The sequence below is a fragment of the Cryptomeria japonica genome, chromosome 2, assembly GCF_030272615.1.
Source record: "Cryptomeria japonica chromosome 2, Sugi_1.0, whole genome shotgun sequence".
Classification (NCBI taxonomy): Eukaryota; Viridiplantae; Streptophyta; class Pinopsida; order Cupressales; family Cupressaceae; genus Cryptomeria; species Cryptomeria japonica.
In genome coordinates this window covers 446,728,066-446,748,962 of record NC_081406.1, presented here as the reverse complement: position 1 = coordinate 446,748,962, position 20,897 = coordinate 446,728,066, and the positions used below count along the sequence as shown (strand labels likewise).

The 20,897-nt window shown below is 35.3% G+C and overlaps 1 protein-coding gene across 5 annotated transcripts in view; it reads right to left on the bottom strand.

The window, feature by feature from the left end:
- Positions 1–20,897, bottom strand: part of LOC131031599 (uncharacterized) — a 250,528-nt gene that overhangs the window by 30,217 nt on the left and 199,414 nt on the right. For all 5 annotated transcript variants that reach the window (XR_009103063.2, XR_009103062.2, XM_057962752.2 and 2 more), the window contains 3 exons: positions 17,081–17,225; positions 16,887–16,979; positions 4,280–4,353 (listed from right to left, as the gene is read on the bottom strand). Coding sequence is in view for 3 of the 5 variants with exons in the window: in XM_057962752.2 (XP_057818735.2) it covers positions 4,280–4,353; positions 16,887–16,979; positions 17,081–17,225 (312 nt within the window). In the remaining 2 variants the exon portion in view is untranslated. The remainder of the gene's footprint in view (positions 1–4,279; positions 4,354–16,886; positions 16,980–17,080; positions 17,226–20,897) is intronic.

The following is a 20,897-nucleotide window of genomic DNA, read 5'->3' as shown; positions in this document are numbered from 1 at the left end:
AGGCAGATGCAAGTACAGACTTCAAAAAATGAAGTACGGATGGCACGGATTTCGAAAAAAATCCGGCTGACCCAGAAAAATCTGAAGACAACCCAGAAATCCTTGCGCAAAACCCAAAAGGAATCTACTATCAGAATCTGGATCCACTGGCTCAAAAATCGAGGCACCCAAAAAATTTTGACGACGACCCAATTGAGATCTCGAAAAACCCACCACGAATCTGTACTCAGAAAAAAAATTTCGACTGAATTTGGAGGGTCAAAACCCTAGCCGAAAATGCAGATTTCCGTCCAAAAATGGCAGAAAAAAAATCTGCGGGGCGGGAAAAAACGCGTCGCGTGGTTCCGCGAAATGTAGGAGAGACGGGTCGCGGGAGAGGACAGAAAATAGCCAGAAAAGCCTTGTAGCTGCAGCCAAAACGAACTGCCAAAGTAGCAATTTCAAATAAACAAATAAATTTTTCAAAAAAATCTGTTAAAAATTCATGACGAATTTTTAATTGAAAAATTATTTCGAAAATAACCAAGGCTCTGATACCATAATACAGATCCAAAAGCATATGGATTTCAAAGAATCGATGTTGTTCAATTAATCAAGGAGACAAAGCTCCTTTAAATAGAGTTACAAAGACGATGTTTCTAAAAGAAACAATTGTTAACTAGAGGCGAAATTAGAAACAACTTAAATGACCATTAATAACACAAAGAGATAGATATTATTCTAATAATCTTTATGTATGATCAGTCAATGATGGTATTGATTAACTTAATCCAATGAAAATGCTCTCCTTACATGGTATAATGTAAGCATGGAAGAGAATTGGTCCTTATGATATTATGAGCATGTTACTTACTATCTTCATTTGCTATGATGGTTATTGTGACGATGGTGCTAATGGAGATGCCTTTCATCTTGGATTTTGACTCACCCTTATTTCTCTTAATGCTACTAAAGGAAAATTGTCTTAGTTATAAGACTTCACGATTTTCCTTATACTTTTATTACTCCAACTATCTACTTGCTATGTACAACTTACTTCTAACTTCCTTCTAACTGGCTGTAGGTGTTCAAGGCTTGCCACCCCTTGACAACATCAGTATTTTATTGATATTATTAAAATAGTGCAAATATGGGGACATTAAACATTAGACCCAGCAAGAGTCTTTTCACTTCTTCTATAGTGTTGGTTAAGAAGAAAGATGTCACAATGTGAATGTGTTTTTGTTACAGAGCACTGAACAAGAAGACTATCAAGAACAAGTATCCCATTGCTCAAATTGATGAGCTAATTGATGACTTTCGTGGTGCATGTTATATGTTTTAAGATTGATTTGAAGTCAGGCTACAATCAGATTAGAATGAAGGAGGAAGATGTAGAGAAGATAGCATTCAAGTGTTATTTTGGTCACTTTGAGTTCCTAGTGATGTCTTCCGGTTTGACTAATGCACCAACTACTTTTCAAACATGTATGAACCAAGTTTTCCCCAAACAACGTAGAAAGTTTGTTCTTATGTTTTTGATGATATCTTGATTTCCAGCAAAACTTGGCAAGAACACAAGGAATCTTGAGGCAAAGAGTATACTAGAGAGTGAGTCACCATACACCAAGGAGACTAAATGAGATTTTGGCATGACAAAGCTTCAATACCTTGGCCACATCATTACTTCTAAAGGTGCGAGGCTAGATCCTAAAAAGATTGAAGCAATTATTGACTGGCCTACACCCACAAATCTGTCATAGCTCAAGGAATTCTTTCAATTATGTGGATTCTACAGAAGATTTGTAAAGTTATTCTCATAAATTGCAGCTGGACTTACAAATCTGACCAAGAAGTGGGCTTTTGTGTGGTCAAGTGCAGCACAACAATATTTTGATCACTTCAAACAGGTGATGAGTACTTGCCCAATCTTAGCTAATCCCAACTTCTCCAAACCCTTTGAGTTTGAGTGTGATGCCTCAAGAGAGGGAATAGGTTTTGTACTAATGCAAGATTAGCATCAGATTGCCTTCCAAGGAAAGAAGTTGAGAGGCATGGAAAAGAGTTATTCTATATACAACAATGAGATGTTGGTCATTATGCATACCATGGCCAAGTTCAGACCTTACCTAGTGGGAGGCAACTTCATTGTTAAGACCACTCACAATAGTTTAAAATACTTCCCGAATCAGGACCTTGATGAAAAACAGCAGAAATGGGTTCGTAGACCTCATGTCTATGATTTTCATATTCTTTGTCAAAATATGGTTTTTGATGCGTTATCCAGGAGACCCCACTTGTGCTTTTTAGTAGAGGTCACAGCTGATCAGAGGGAATTAATTTCAGGAAATATATGGACTCATGGGCTAAAAGTATTGTTGAGGGTATTACACAACATGATAGATTCACTGTGATTAATGAGTTGATTATGTATAAGAAGAGAATTTATCTAGTGAACAATTCAAAGCTTAAGGCCAAGATACTGAGAAATTTCAACGATACACCTATGGTTGGTCACCTGCATTTCTTCAAGACTTATACACAGATCCGGGAAACATTCACATGGAAAGAACTCATAAACGAAGTCCTTAAGTATATTCAAGAAAGTTCCACATGCCAGCAAAATAAATGAACATACTTACCCAGCAGGTTTATTGCAGCCCTTGCCTATTCCCAACCAGAAATTGGAGTGCATCTCTATGGATTTCATCATCAGGCTACCTAAGGTACAGGGTAGGGATTGCATTTATGTTGTTGTGGACCGGTTGACAAAATTTGCACGTTTCCTTGCCATCTCAGCAACATACACAACAATGTAGGCAGTTGATCTATTTGTCAAAGAGATTTTTATACTTCATATGTTGCCTTGGACTCGGTTGGTTAAGTTCGCATGACACTTTCAGGAGTGGTTTCAGACAGTTTGTCCATTTTAATATTTTTAGTGATGGTCTAGAGATTGACTTGGTCAAATGGCAGTGGAACTAATTTGGGTTAGTCAGTGATTGCATTTGATGATGTTAATTTAGCGATTAATGATGTCCAACGATATTATTTTAAATAACATTAATTTACTAAAGTTAAATAAAATACTTAATGTTAATTTTATAAGTAACTTTATCTTGGTACCTAGCGGATATAAGGTGTTATTTTTAGATATGAATTAAAGTGGTTTCCTAGGGATGGGCGCCTACATGAGAGACATATGGGGATATTAAATTAAAACAAATTTTGTAAATCTAGAAAGGGGCGTGGGGTTTTGAGGAACATATATAGGTCCTCTTGAAATCATTTTTCAGCATTCATGGTTTGGACATTACGTTAACAGGATTTATGTTGGTTTGGAGTTATTCAACCAAGGGCTTTGTGAGGACAAAAACCTTCACAAAGGACATCTACCTCGAAAGTGAGAGAATTTGGTTTGTGTTATCAGAAGATTCATTGAGAAGTTTTGTGAGAGCAAGGAAACCAGATTTAATTGAGAAAATTGGTTATTTTATACTTTCCTTGCTGGCTGCACCTCCCCCATAGCTGGCAGTACACCTTCTTGAGGGACATGGAATTCTTGGGCTTGGTCATCTAGGGTTTGGTTTCTCTCCTACTATCGCTTGAGGCGTTGGAGCTTATATTCTTGTCTATTTCACATCATTTTTGGAGTCCTGTTTGCTGATATCAAACAAATGTAACGCTCATTTGTAATAGCAGCAAATGGTTATGTTTGTAATGACATTTTGATCTAACTCGGCTATCTGGTTATTGCTTGTTTAAATGATATAATGCTATTCAAACTCTGTTAAATCTGAAAGCTATTTTCAGTTGTGGGTATTTTAAATATTGAGCATTTGGATGTCATTCTATCTATATCTACATTGCCATTATTGTCTATTGCATTATCCATTTTTGTATTGTGGTTTATCTTTAAGAAACTTCATAACCTGCATTCAGAGGCAAACACAAATTAGAGAATACAAAACAAAAGTAAGCGAGCATATTATAGATACTAAAAACATTGCAGTATCAAGAATGCAGGATATATTAAAATGTTCAAGTGAATTTTATAAAAACAAATCTACACTATCCTTGATACATTGGTTGTGAATGGGAGAGTCAACAGAAAATGTCCTATATATCCACTGCCTACAGGCCACAATACAACATATATTAAAAGGAAAGCATTACATTCAAAAGAGAGATAACATATAGCACAAAAACAAATCGATGTTGCAATTCCGCAGACAATAGGAAAGAAAGCAATTGAATTTTCCGAAAAGAAAAAGAAATACAAAGAGTCATAAAATAAAACCTAGCATAATCAGATCCTTGGAGATGAGATGCAGCTAGCGTTGCCGCATCTGCCCAGCAACCAGCATCTTGAAGCTGCAAATGAAAATAAAAAATATCAGATAATGTTTCAGTTTAGCCAAACATTAACCATGTAAAAGATATGTCCGTGCCCGGCTAGTTGTGCTCATGAAGACTACTTCTGAAAATATACAACAAGAAGAGCAAATGTTTACTTTCTGAAAAAGTGTAACATATTATCATATGTTGAACAATATGTCCCAAGTGAAGGCATATGAATAATTTGATTAAATACTCTAAATAATATCATAAAGAATCTCAGAAAAGTATCAATAGCAATTAAATACAAAACATACCTGATAACTGATAACTGATCATTTGATGTCAACTTTCAAATATAAAGATAAATCAAAATTATTTATTTTAGTGCATTTGCTCATTGGAAGTCGTTACAAATCATTGTTATGTAAGTAGGGATATGATATTATGAGACCCAACACAACTAACATGAGGGATGTGTGCCACATGTCAACATCTCCATCCCCACCTAAATACCTCATAATATCATAATTACATATAGTACGCCTGACTTCAGTTTGATGGTCCAGGTTCCAATTCCTCTGACTGGATGTGTAGAGTCATCTCCAATAGTCACTTCCTCATCATTCTCCTCTATCATGGAGTCTAGCACTTCTCTAAACCCTGTAATGTGTCTGGCTGAGCCACTGTCGATCACCCATGAGTTAGCCTTGTTTGATGCTTCGTTTGTAAGTGCCGAGTAGAGTACATACTTCTCGGAGTCATCTCCTCCCTTTGATTTACCAGTTCTAGCAAATGTGGCTTGTTGTTTAGCTCTTTCCGGACATTTAGCAACATAGTGCCCGAATTTGTCGCACCTATAACATTGAATATGAGAGAGATCCTTCTAGGAGGTATTCTTGCCTTGACGACCTTTCCTCTTCCTAAATTGTTTCTTCTTGCTTTTCTTAATGGAGTTTGTATTTAGGACTTGGAGATCTTCATCTATATTCTTTTGTTTGATCCCTTTCTTATTTAACCTTGATTCTTCTTGGAGGCAGTCTGCCCTTAGCCTTTCAAACTTTGGATATTTAGCCCTTGCACTGATGCCTTGGACGAACGTTTACCATATACTAGGCAACCCATCTAGAGAAATGAGTGTTATTCTTTGCTTTGGATCTCATATCCAAGGGTTGCTAGCTCATCCCTTAGGGCTGATATCCGCATGAAGTAGGCATTGACTGACTCCCCTTTGATCATAGCTATATGATTTATTTCTCTCTTTAAAGCCAAGGTTCTACTTGCATTGGATATCTCGAATGCATCTTCAAGTGCTTTGAACATGTTGTAGGCCGTTTCATGTTTCCTTATGATGGGCATAATATTATTCCTCACCCCATCAACTATGATTTTGATGACTTTTTCATTTCCCTCTATCCATGTCACTTTGTCAGGTTCAGTCTCAGATTTTGTAGTTTCAGTTTTACAAATGATTCAACTTTATTTTCTCTTAGAATCATCTTAATTCTGAACTTCCATGCTGATAAATCATCGCCTCCTCCGAGTCTATCTTCGAATCTGATAGTGCTGGCCATTTGGAGAAATGTGATGTTGGATATATTCTTGACTTGAATTTTACACAAAATTGAAAAGCCACAGGTTCGATTTTACTATAGCTCTGATACCATGTAAATGTTTTCAATTTTCTATTCAATGAGCAAGATATATAATGTGATTGTATTTTTCATGTAATTGTCAATTCACTATATAATAAATCTGATTATTATATTATATGTTGCAGGTGGAGAGAGAGCATTAATAATTTCGATGATTCTCAAACATCCACCGATCAGTATATACTATATATATATATATGCAAGCAAGGGGATCAAGTAATACCTTGACCGGTCATGTCTATTAGGCATGGCCAATCAAGATATTACTTGATCGTGTCTTTTCAAAACCATAATCGTACTTTATCGATACCAATCGGTGTGAATGTATTTAACAAATACAACCGATACTAATCGGTGTTTCTGCATTACGAATTATGACCGATGCTAATCGGTATTTATGCATTGGTTTAGAACCCAATATTAATCGGGATTTGTTTGCAAGGTTATATATATACAAATCAAGGAATACGATCACAGTAAGATCGTATATGTAAATATCAACATAAGTTTGAATGATCACGCATACGATCATCATCATTATTGGTATAAGAAAAACCGATAATGCAATAACATATAGAAGAGCAATTATAATAATCATCAGACAAAGGAATGATAAATGAAGTCTTATCATAGTCTATCCATGAGATAGATGATTGAATGAGAGACTTCACTTATCTCTCATTCAATCATTTATCTTACCGAAGCTATCATGTATCAACAAAAATATTGATTAGTTTCCCTCTAAATTTTGGAAAGGTACAATTCCCTTCATATGATAGCAAATTTGGATTATTAAATAAAACAAATCAGGTATACTTTTAACCAGAAAGTAGTAAAGGTTTTTAACGTTTACCTATCACCATAGAACAATCGCGGATAACAAAGGACTGAAAAACTAAATTTGTATAGCTTTAAGATCAAAACTCAATAGTACAAAGATTATCACATGTAGAAGAAGATTTCAAACATAAGCACCCACTCAAAGATTGAAAACTAATGTGTGGCCAGAACAATCGGTACACAAGAACACCAATTGATTTCCTAAGAAAAATGAATAACACTCATGTGAATATTAACGTTCAAGAGAATATCACATTTAGATTCATGCAAACTCAAAGACTTACAACAAACATAAGCAAAGTACAACTTCGATGCACACAGACAATGAAGCTCATATGTCATAGCATAAGGGGAACCAAAAATTGTCGATCCCTTCCAATCTCCAATTTCAACATATTTAAAACTTACAAAGTGTAAAACAGTTTAAAAGAAACCGATTCTTTTAAAGAATAGTTAAAAACATAATTAAGTTTTTACAAAATCAGGATAGAACTAAAGCAAGGTACAAAAATAGCATTATGAGAAATGGCTTCATTGCGTGGCAATTGTATCATCTGGCTAAGTAGGCTGCTACTCCGCTTGTTGGCTCTTGAAATCCTTCAAAGCCTTGAGGATACCTGGAGTTCCATCCTCATTGAGAATGGTCACATTTTTGTTTCGCAAAGCCCATTGTCACCTCCCCTTCTGGATTTCTTTTGCCTTTAAGATGAACACTATAATGATTCACGTGTAGAATCAAGGATGCATCATTCCTTACTAACTTGTCATGCTTCTCCTCGTAGAATACATTTGGGTCTGCCAAGTTGTCAATATTATTTTGAAATTCCTCTTTCAACTCATCAGCTGTAGCAGATCCTAAATTATATTTCCTCTTTAACTAGCAGCCTATATCAGCAAACTCTTGATTCACCTGAGTGAGCATCTTGTTAGCTTATTTCAACAACTTGCCATGCCCTTTGATGTTTTGTAGCAAGAACTGATGCTTCCAAGCCAAACTCTGAAGCCATGTGGCGCAAATAGTGTCATTGGAAGGAAACACGCCACTAGTGATAGCCACTTAATGCCCATATTCACGATTTCTTGCAGCTCTTTCTTTGCATGTTGGTGCAAGGGTTCTTCCATCTTAGAATTATTGATCTCCATGGATACAACATTCACTACTAGAATCAGTTCATTGAATGACCTACTCAAGTTATTGATTAATGCAAGGCCTTTAGCGTTCATCCTTTTCACCCAATCCTTGGTAATCCTGGCAAAATGACTATTCGATCACAGCTTATCCACCAGTTCTTTATTTACAACTAATTCAAGGTTATGTACTCCTTCTACAAGGCCTGAATCTTGAGGTGAACTCAACAATGACTTTAGGCATTTGGACAAAGTATCCACTAATGCCTTCAAACCTTCTCTATCTAACTTCTCCTTCATGACTCTTTCCATTACCTTGGTGGCCATGACCTGGAAATTATGTAGGTTTGCATCCATGCTTGGGGGGGCAATATCTATGTGGGTAAGGTTAAAGTCAGCTAGAGTAGCCTAACTTGGATCTATCTAGGTAGTGGGATGAGCAATTTCAAGGAAAAGGTCATTAGAGGTTTCATCCTCTATCAGGCGAGAAATCATTTTGAGTTTCTGGCTTTTAGGAGTAGGAGTACATTGTAGTAACTGAGACACACTACCCTTTGATTGTTTCCAGACAGATTCAAGTTTTCTTTTGCTGGGTAAGGAAACTTCCAACCATGAAGGAGATGATAAAGCTTGGTGGCACTTTTCATATTTTCAGGGCTCCAAAAAACAGTTCTTTTGATAGGATGGGTTCTATCTATATTCTCTAAGTCAAAAATGAAGGGAGGCCTAGGCTTACCTTGGTTAAAGTCCTCTGTATTACTGACTTCTATTATGACGACGCCCTTCCCTACATCTACCACCACAACTTTGCCTTTGTCTCCCCCCTTGTCCTATTCTTCATCTATATTTTCTTTAATCTCTTTCTCCTTTTCCCCTTCTATAATAGGCTTGGAACCTTCCCCATAGGTCTCTGGAGACTTGTTCTTCTTAAGGGGTTCTTCATCATCTCCATTAGCCCCTAGTGTGACAAAGGATGTTGTTTAAGTCGCGAGTGTTAAGGCAAGAGTGGTGGCATTGCTAGAGCCACTTGGAGCTCATGTCTTTTTGCTTTTAAGCAAGGTAGCCTTAGCAATCTCACCTTTCTTTTTTGCCACCCACATCATCATCCTTCTTAGGACAGCTGTTGTTCTCCTCTCAAGATCATCATCCTCTAGCTGATCCCAATTGATAGGCTCCAAGGATTGATCCTGTATATTAGACAAATACACCGGATCATCAAATCGGACCCATCATCTCCGATACTTGTTGTATCCCAACCTAATTGATAATCTTCTATTTGCTTTAAAGTCTTCTTCTTACTTCAAGATTGTCAACACAATCTTCCGAATAATCCTCAAGTTGGGGCACATGATTATATGTAGGACCTAGATACAAATTGTCCCTAACAAAATTCTTGTTGTCCTAATGCAGCCTTAAAACATCACAAGTATCTAAGCCTTTTACAAAGTTAAGTGCATTTGATTGAGTCTTGCAAGAACATAGGCCTAGAGTGATAGGAAATGGAATACCTATCTTCTTCTTCTCAATACACCTCTTATTCACTTCAGAAATTTGTCTACAAAGTTCAACAAGGACCCATTTATCTCCACCATAATTGGCTACCTTCAGTGGGAACCATCAAAGCTTCCTACTCGGATGTAAGTAAAGGTAGGAAATTGTATGAAGAAGCTCCTATACGAAATGATTAGAGTTGTAGCTTCTGGTGAGATTCTCCGTTTCAAATGCCCTTGAAGCTCCCTTACCAAGCCCATTATGGAAACATCATTGACCCTTATGAAGTTGGGATAGCTATTTTCTAACTGTAAATCCAAGTAAAAATTATAGATTTGAATGTTATCATCATACTCCTCCACATAACTCAATCCCGACCAAAATCTACTGCATGCTAGGGCATAGAACAAATAAAAGGACATGTAAAAAGACTCATTCCACTTAAATTGGGTGATTAGAGGATGTAAAGATTCACTAATTAATCCTATCCAATCAAGGTACATTTTTCCAGCACAAATAACTTGAACAAAGACGAACATCCATTCATCTAGGTTTAAAGCATCTTCATCTCCTCTTAACCTATGTAGAAGAACAATAATATCCACAATTTCTCCTTTGAGGTAAGACATATATATGGTTTTAGGTTGCTTTGATTGCCCTCTCCTAGGTACGACAAACCATTCCTTTGAAGTTACATTTCTCCAATGCGTTTTCTTTTCATTTAACTCACACAATGATAACATGAAGTCCCAATGAGAGTATTCCACTCTATTTGCCAGCCAAAGACAATTTTGTATGGTGGCTTGAGGAGTCAGCGAAAATGATTGTTAATCTAAAAATTAAAATTTAAGAGACAAAACGAATTGAGGAAGAACTAAGGATACAATTAAAGGCTAAAGAATAAAATTGTGAGAGGCTTGAAGCCAAAATTGTTTCCTTAAGGAAAGAATTAGAGTAAACAACGACTAAGTTAAATAGGAGCCTCAAGTTTGACAAGAGCACTGGAATGATATTATAAATGAACAAAGGTCGCCATCTATAAATATTGGCCTTTGATATGGAGAAAGTCAAATGGCCAACGAAGAAAATTCTAAAGAGCCACCAAAGAAGACAATTGAAGAAAAACCGACAAGTTATGTTGACGCCCTCCAAAGTCCCATCAAAAGTAGAAGCAACAAGAAGAAAGAGAGTAAAGCTCTACAAAAATCAACCATTCCTTCAAAAGTTAACAAGGACAAATTCATAAATTCCTTTCCTTCGAGGCAATAACACATGACCATGCACTAAACTTTCTTATACGGTTATTGTTTTTTATGCAATTATTTTGGTCATAGACCAAGATATTATGGGGCATCTGTGAGATATAATTATGTATGGAACAAAAACAGAAATTGTTATGGGTTTTCAAGTAGCAAATGTAACTCATTTACTTCTTTAGTGGGATTATAATGTTATACACTATAAGTGCAACAATTATGGACATATATGACACTTTTATGGATACCATTGCTATGAGTGCAAGTTATGTTATTTACAAAATTTTGGAGAACAAAACAAGACCAAGATAGTCAGAGGGATAAATCTATGCAAACTACATTTCATGCATAAAATGAAGGATACCAATGGTACATCGACATTGGATGCTAATGTAATGTACCCTTATTTCATGACTTCGGAAATAGGGGCATTTATCTTGCAAATATCAATTGCAAGAGACTTCTTTCTACAAGCCTCTATAATTACTATGAACTATGATTAATGACACCACTTATGAGTGTTTAAAACTATGTAATTGATAAGATTTGTATATAAATACTGATAATAATATTCAAAGAATAATGTATATATATTGAATATAGATCATTGCTATATCTGATATAAACCGATAATTATGCAAACATAGTCTTAATGTTCACCTTCTATGATTTTCACAATGGAAATTATGCTGATTTTGTCCTCCAATTGCCTATAGCGATGAATTGCCATTTCTGACTTCAATCTTTACATATATGCGATATAGATATGATGATGATATTGCTTGAAGAAATGCGTTGCTGTTTCAAATTTGAATATGAATACTTGCAACAAATATTAATGGTGCTGTTTCTGATATGACTTTGGAAGCCTACAACAATGATGGTGCTCCCTCTGATTTTAATCTAGAAATTTATGCAACCTTTTTTGACACTTAAGCCAAAAGATGATCCAATGAGCAGATCCATGTAGGGATACAAGAATAAAATAAAAAACCAACTTTGACAATCTGTTTGGGAATGGATTCGGTCGTCATCATATATCTTGCAAGATCGAAGGGTTGGATCCTTTGAATGTTTACGAGACATATCTCTTCCTAAACATATCCCTTCATAACAGATCGGTTTATTATATACATTGCACCTTCCATACTTAATGGTTATTTGTTATCTTCTTAATCACTGCCATCCATAATTAATAAATCATACATCTTCAACTTAGTTGTTGCCTTAGCAATTGTTGTTTATGGGTTGTCTAATCATAGGAATCACACACTTTGCATTGCATCTTTTACAGATTATAAGAAAACTCTTTTAAAAGGTTTCATTGCATCATAATAAATTGTTTGTACATTAACAAGGTGATAAAGGTTGCTATCCATGGTCTGTATGAGATCACTGCTTACTAATTTGATAAACTATTGTTATTCCCTTGCCACCCTATATTGTCATTTGTCTCCAATACAATTGCTGTTATATAAGGAGATCACTGCTTTGTATAAGGATGAGAATCTGATTGCTACGATTACTGCATTGCCATGAATCGTTGACATAGTTAATCATCCTAGAAAATCATCCATGATAACTGTCAATTCAGAATCAGTATCAATGAAGTCCATTATCATTGCGCAATATCAATGAAGAGGATTTGCCTTGTTAAGACCATGCATACATGGAGTGAATATTTGTTATGGTCACAGTTCCAAACTCAAACTCTGAATCACAGATTTCTATTTTTAGAGTGCAGTCTCAAGCCACAAGTTGATCTCTGTAAACAAGAACCTTTTTATACAGTTGAACAAAACCTATGTTACTGCATTTGACCTTTTCACATGAATGGTGAACTGTTTCTGGGACTAATCAAGTGTGGCATAGTCACTGCTGTCTTACACTGATGGCTTGCTGTTACGACATTATCTTCTTGTCCTCATTATTTACTTATTGTTGGATGCTCCTATCCCCAAGCAATGTAGAGGATGATCTAAGGATAATTCTGTAACTTGAATTGTTGGTATGGATGGGATGGGGACATAACAGTCTCCCCTCCTTGAAAATCCTTGCCCACAAGCTTTCTTAAGTCATCAAGTTGATGCTCGGGTCCCAAATGATTTGGTAGATTGCCTCAACATGTAGTTCTTGCTTCATGCTGATATTATTCAACTCACTAGATTTTGCCTCACTATTCTGAGCTTGTCTCTCAATCCTTCATTAATAGGAGATGCTCCTAGGTCCCAAATTCTATGATTGTCTCTAATCACGTCACGAACTTCATGAAGAGATCCTTTATTCAGCTCAAAGAGAGGGTTGCCATAAACCTCATTTGCTTCAACTTCAAACAAGGGATCACTAATAAGCTGAGATACAGAAAGAGGGAGCAATGCAAAACAAAGGGAATATTATGTTTTTGTTGCATTTACAAACTAGTTCTTTATAAGGGTTGCCATCAATGACAAATGGGGAGATTGCTAGAAATATTGTCATTTATGTCAACGGAGAGATCAGATTTGATTGATCGACTCATAGTGTTTTGTTACTGGGAGCATTGATCTTATCAGTGAACAGACTGATTGTAATGATCATGATGGAGATGAATGGAATGGCATTCATTGTGATTCAAATCAAATAATACTAGCAGACCTAAATCAATTACTAATATATTTGGCCAAACTAGATCAAATGTGCCTAGCAGCAATTGTCAACCGATCCACTGAGCAAGTATTTGGACCTGCACAATGGAATGAAACACACTCGTAACTATCATCTAGGAAGGCATTATTACAAATATTATTAGAATTATTTAGAAGGTGAATGTTTCTCCTTAACACAAGCCTAAAGCAATGCAAGGAGTGTACAAGTCCACCACTACAAGTTCAAAATATAATCAAGTTACAATTGAGATGATTAAAACAAATTTAATTATGTTTAAAAGAGGCCAACTTCCTAAGTAGGATCACTGCCCTTAAATAGCCGCCACATTCCATGAAGTTGCCTATTTTAGTAAGAGTAGCCTCTATTCATAAAGTGGTATGATGAGGTATATAAGCAAAGATAAATGGATATAAAGGATGTACATTGTTGAATGTAATATCATTTGACCTTAACAGTTTTTAGATGGACTGCCTGAGATTATGTCTTAAGATATATCAGATCCTCTATGCCATCAATGACTGCATATACTCCCATTTCCAAATCTGCTGATAACATATTTATGTGTCTGCTGCTTATACTCAGAATTCTGCATTTTAGGATGGCATCCTATATCCTCCTTTCTGCCCTTTTGTCTGATCTATAATGGAATCCCCTTCCACTCTCCTCCTCAAACAAAACCTTTTCCCCACTATAACTTCCAATGTGAGGGAGAGTCACACCCCTTCATCATGCCTTCCCTTTGAAAGAGTCACAAACTTTCACAATTACCACCCCTTCAAAAGGTTACAACCTTTCATCATTTCTGCCCTTAAAAGTAACTTCCTTATTTTTGCCCATTCCTTCCTTCTTCCATTAGTCCTTCCTTAATCGCCATGCTCCATTCTTTCCTACTTTTCTTCATATCCCCCCTCCATATTAATTGCTTACTCTTTTTATACCCTCATATCTGATTGAGGAGACACATCTCTTTGGAAAGAGATATCCCTTTGAAAGGTCATGTCCCCTCATTGTCATCTTAGTATTCAACTCAGACCTGCACTTGTGATTGTAGATTAAAATTGTTGTTTCAAATGATCTTCTCCCCTTTATGCGTTATGTTTGAGGAGGTCAAAAATTTCATTTCATGCCTTCTGACCATTCATTAAACTTAATTAAGTTTTAATTATTTTAATTTTGTTCTTTTACGTGTTAATTTTAATTTTATTTTTATTCTTTAAATTTTGTTATTAATATTTATTATTAAATCCTATTTCAAAATGGGGACATTACAAAGAATGGACTGTGCAAGAGGACGCGATAAATATCTAGAGAAGCCACATTGAACCTTAATTTATTAGGAAAAATTTTAATTTCCAATGCTTACTAATGAGCACATCAGCACCTTCTTTAAGCCAACCTAACCTATAGGGTTTGAGGTGTTGAACAATTTTAAAGCCCAATTCATCCATCAAATCTTATGAAACCAAATCGGCTTGAGAGCATCAACCAAACAAAACATCAATCTTCACATATTTACATATATTTTAATGTTCAACAATGCTATTTTTCGCTAACTTACCAATCATTTTAGAAATACAAGAAAACATTCTTGAACCCTCCTAAAAAATCACCATCAATCCCCTTACGCATCTTAATGACAACATTGTCTTCATTCAGAGGGCACAAAGTTTTTCTTAAACTTCTTACCTTGCTTCTAAGAGTGCTTTTCGAGATGTAATTTTCAACATGAGGACCCCAAATGACCATCCTTACCACAATGGTCACAATGTATAGATTTCTTCTTGATGCTGGTCAAATTTACCTTCTTATCCCTTTTATTGGCCTTAACTTCATTAGACTTGGAAGCGGAAGAACAACTATCTATCTCAAGATAATATGTGGACATACCTCATTGATGTCAACTAGTTTAGAATGCAATATAAGCCTATGAAGATAATTGTGAAGAACTCCTATATATTTCATTGGTACCCCTTTGTATAGCACTTCTATGGACTTAACTAGTGTACACTTCTACACTTTGAACACTCTATTTGCTTAAAATATTGCAGTCCCAAACATTTTTCTTCCCTATGACTTATTGGATAGAATTGCTTCCTAATCGATTGTTTAAAAATACCCTCAAGAGCATAAAGGAGTACTTTTCACAGCCATGCATACATTAGACTGTAAACCAATTGAAACCATGCTGTGCCTACCTTTATCTAGAAAATGAGAGTTTTTGATCTAGAGTGAAAGTATGCACATTGAAATACTAGCCAAACTTCACTAATTCAATTGTCAAGCTTCTTCTCCACCTAAACATCTCCTTCAAATGGTAGTATTTAAATGTTGGCCTTTCCTTTGAATAGATGCTTGTTTGAAAGACTTATCTCAACCTTAGAAGACTCTCCTTCATTGAAATCGGGTTTGTTACCATACGATCTCTCCAAGAGTACTTCCGTAGTCTCTAATGATTAAGATGAATTGCAATGCTATTCTCCATCATTTAAAATCTTGCTTTAGCATCCACATACTCCCCTTCTTCTACCAGGCTTCTCAACTCTTTGCTCCACTTGCAGGACTCAATATCTCTGCGCAGAGGTAAAATTTACTTTCTACTCAAAACACTCACAACACACCTCGCAAAAGAATGAACTTGATCCATAAACCGTCATCGATGTTACTGAATTAGTTCTACAACTATGGACAAAATATTCTTACAAAAAAGAGAGCAAGATACCTTGTAAAAACACCTTGTGGGTAAAAGAAACAGCAATAATGTGAGTATACACTCTGTTCAGCAATAAAATGGAAAATACAGTTGGCATTCCAGTCCATATGTCTACACAAGCTCTCAACCTGACTAAAAATGCTCTCCAAGACCAATTACAACTCCCTCATAAGTCACCTGCCCCTGCCCTATGCAAGAATCATAAAACAATGAGAATAAAGATGAATTCTCATTACACCAAATCCCAAAACAGCTTTTAGCGACTAGGAACTGCATTTTCAACATACTAGAGAGACTTATATAAGTTTTACAAATTCTTGAACCTGAAAAATCAATCCAAACACAAGAGGAAGGGTAAATTTTGAGAATTGGAGCATAAATATCACGCAAACCACCTGTCATGACAAGTTTGCCACTCCCACAAAAGAAGTGGTCACACATTAGCCACAACTGCAAATAGTTTGGTGTCAATTACACTTTGCATTAATGATTTTGCTATAGTTGGCAGAATACCCAGTTTTGAAGATCTTTCTCACTCCAAAACCTACACATGGATGTCCTATACTATCCTAAAAAGAGAATATCCAAGATATAGTCCTCTGTCCATAAACATGACAGTGAGCACAAAAAAAATTGCTTTTTCAGATCAAGAATGATAGAATATGCTTGTCTAATAAAACAGTATGTAAAGTCAAATGAAAAACGAATTCATTATCCTTACTCCAAAGCTCATATTCTCAAACTAAATCTTGTAAAATACTTCTGTGAATTCTCAGGAGAAAAAGTTGAATTTTCAAACACCATTAAAGATATAGATGAATACAAGAAAAGATCAAAAGCAACCTGTGAGCAAGCTTCTTGATAACAACCAACTGCACAAAGTAAGTGTATTCCCGAAAAGGACTTGTCAGTGCCCACCATATTCGCTGCAACAACCTAGCAAGGGGAAGATAGAAATGTGGATTTCAATGGATTAGCATCAAGAACAACAATTCAAGATAGAGAAATATCATTAGACTCGTTAATATCTTATTCACCTTAACTGCAAGCTCATATAAAGCTGAAGATACAGCGGATGATAGGGCAACTGCACGAAGAGCATCAACATAGAAATAAGGGCTGTCTGGTGGAGTAGAAAGTAACAATGTCACAGCAGCTTCAAGGTCACCCACTGCTACAAGTCTGAACATGCCAGAGAAGGGTTGCAAAATCTCAATCATAAAGAGACTTTCAAATGAAATTACAAGAATCGAAATACTGATGAATTGGGGGGGTGGGCGAAGATACCTCATGAACTAGGCACTTTCTATTTATTCTAGAACATAAAGACCAATGAATTAAAATGCCATTAAGACATGTAACTGTTATGTACAAAAATTGTCAAAAAGCAAGCATAATATATCTTTTATGTTCACCATAATATGTGGTTCCACCTCAGATATTACGCCAAATAAAAAAGGCTCTTGATACATACCAAATGAAAATCCATGGATGAGATAGTTTCAAGCTACAAGATTCACTGCCATATATGAATATAAAAAAATCTAATTTTCCAAACCTTATTTCCATTTGAATACAATTTTTATCATCACATCCAAGTACAATATATTGACCAGTAAATTAAGAGATTTGAAGTTTTCTTATAGTATAAAGTACCATTTAGGATATCCAATATTTACACAATATTTGAGATGCCTGCAGATAGATGATATCAATGGATTAAACTTCAGAAAAAGATGAATAAAATTTCCAAATGTTCAATTTTCTAATCAAATCTTTAGTCCTTTCCTCAACTGATTCCTGTGCACCTTGCTAATGGCACATTGTAGAATTAATAATTCCAATCATACAATCAGAGTGTCCTCTAAAGGCATCTTTACCGATTGTAAAAAGTTAAAACAATAAATCATTCTCAATCAAGACTTTAAAACTAAAATATCTCATGTATACTTTGAATGAACTGCCATTTAACTTACATCCAGAAAAAAAATAGTCTTCATCCGGATATCAATTTGTGCTGCACAATGCATAGTCTTCCTTTTCACGCTAGGAAGTTTCATAGTAGAAGAAAAATCATGAAATTGATTCCAAATTGAAACAAAATGAAATCATTGTAACATCCATAGGAGACTAAAATCAATAAATGCATAAATAAGATACATGGAGGACAGGCTACACTATATCTAAGATATATCAACTTTTAATCAACCAGAAGGTTGATGATTAAGTTACAAGAGCTTCAATTCAAGAAGTGAAAACTCAAAAGGATATGAGTTTAAGTTTCTATCTTATGAAGGTGGCAAATAATTCTAATTCACTGGATGGTGAAAAGGTATATGATATTCTTAAACAAGAACAAAAGATTTGTCTTAGAAAGCGAAAGAACAGAAAAAATACAGTTGAAGGGAGCTAGAGCAATGAAATGTATTAAAACCTTCACCTGTATTCAATAAATACATTACACTATATGTCAGGACTACTATTCCACTGCGATACTGTACACCTTTTCTGTTTTCCTATGCCCTAAATTATTGTTTTAATATCAACATTGTAAAATAAACTATCTATCTTAAGTTGAAATGAACATCTAACACCCTACAACCATGACTTATGACTCATAATTTATTGCTTATTCATTATTGAATTGACAGTGACTACAAACAAGTTCCTAAACTTATTGTTATGCTTACTGAGCACCCAGGCAAAAATTATCTACAACTTCTGATCTGCAAAAAAATTCAGTTCCCTTGTGTCAAACATTTCTATTACTTAATGATGATGTACTTCACAATGTTTTGTTCTGGCATAGAATAAAAGATGAAAGCACTTACGCTGTCACACTAAAAAGGTGTTAGTTGTGTTCAATATTTAAATCACTCAGTATTCTGTTTCTTTCTATCAAATGTCTTCTTTTACTTAATAATAATGTACTTCACAATGATTTGTTCCAGCAAAAATACAACATTGTTGTGTTCAATCTTCAAATTGTTCAGCATTCTATGAGACTGAACCATTTCATCAGTTGAAAGAAATGCTTCATTATACTCCACTTTGCTAATATCTAACAACAGACTACTTTTTAATTACATAGTATTGCTCCAATGTTGAGACTAAAACAGTAGCCTTATGTTGATTTACCCCAATGAAAGATGCCAGTCTCAACCTATATACCCAAGAGGTCCCCTGTATATCTAGGTGGAAGTAAAAAAAAATGTCGAAACTTAATTTTTACAATATTATTAAAAACAAAAATGAATTAGCCAACCCTAATTCAGCCCTAAAGTAATCTTTATTCACTTATTAAAAGCTGTATCCCTCACATTTACACTGATTAGATTCTTCAATGTCATTGTTAGTCTTCTAATGTATGAAGATCTAGTTAGAAATAGTAAGGACTTCGTGCTGTAGAAAGCATAGCCATAAAATTGTGAAAATGGTGTGCATCATGAAGGTTTGTGTTGTTTCAAAAGCCTTAATTTGAGCTTCCCCTCAACCCAGCTAGGGGCTCAAGCTGGAAATCCTGACCAGTTGCCATCCCCCCATTTAGGCCCTTGGTCCCCTCGTCACTACATTCCACTGTTTTGAGACTCCATGCAACATAGCTCATTTTACTTAAAGTTATACATTTCAACATGTTGTGAATTCTTCAATTGAGCGAAATTGAAATACATACTCCTTTATCCACTCAATTAACCACAAACAATTGGGTGCTAAAAATGTTGAGGGTTTTCTCTTTCTGCACTCCAGCATGCACTTTATCACTTAAGAAACTTGATTACAATGAAGGTTTGTCAGATAAGAAGTATTATAGATGAGGTAACCTCTACATATGACAAGGCTACTGGCACTGGCATTGGAACTTATTGTGTTTCAAATCAAACTGAATTAAATGTTGACTTTGCTACTCTCGATGAAGAGCAATACAAATATTATTAAAATTGATTGTAGTTTTCATTTTATATTGACAATTCAAAAATCACTATATTATGAATTTGAGTATTTTCTTAATTATTTTTGCAAATTATGAGTATTTAAATATTTTGTTTATTTGCAATCATTGGGATTTTTTTTAAGGCAAATACTACCATAGGGGGTAGCTCCGTATAATAATAAGGAAAAGAAAGTTACATACACAATTATAGATGGTGGTGTAAAAAGCTAATCCCACCACTAATCTCAAAGATCCTCACCAACTCAGTTCTTCCATATTTTCATTGATTATTCCTTTCTTGAACAGGGTCCAAGCCCTTATCGTTTTTTCTTTTTTGCCTTCTACTTCCCAATCAAACAAATTTTCCGATAAACTTCTGTGTGGCTTCACTTGAAAAGTGTGAACGTTGTTTAGCATTGCATTGTAGTTGGTTGATGTAGTGACCCTTCTACCAACGTCGATGCCCCACATGGTATTACCCAAGACTTGGATAACCGGGATCAACAGCATATTGTAAATTTCTCCATCATGCACATGATTCTGCTCTTGGTCCTAGTTGCTTTGTCTTGGCAAATTTATAATGGCCTCCTTAGCCGGTGGGTTGTTGTTGCAGTCAAAAAGCCTTGTGAATATCTCCTCTTGAGTTTTTGCAGTGAATGCCAAAAATATTTTCCACTTTGTTGTGGTATCGAGCTAGTGATGGAGTCTATTTAAAGACAAATTTCAGTGTACCTTTCAAGTTAAATTGTCAATTTCAGATTGTTTTGATTTGTTAATATCAAGGAATGTTTTGTTCTGTATTGCTTAAGTTTGTCGTTCTCTTACGCATTGAGATATCCATTTATTCTTTGTTCCTCCTCCGGATATGGTAGTGTTAGGAAAAGGATTGTGTTTTTGATGATTTCGGTTCATTTGCCAATGGT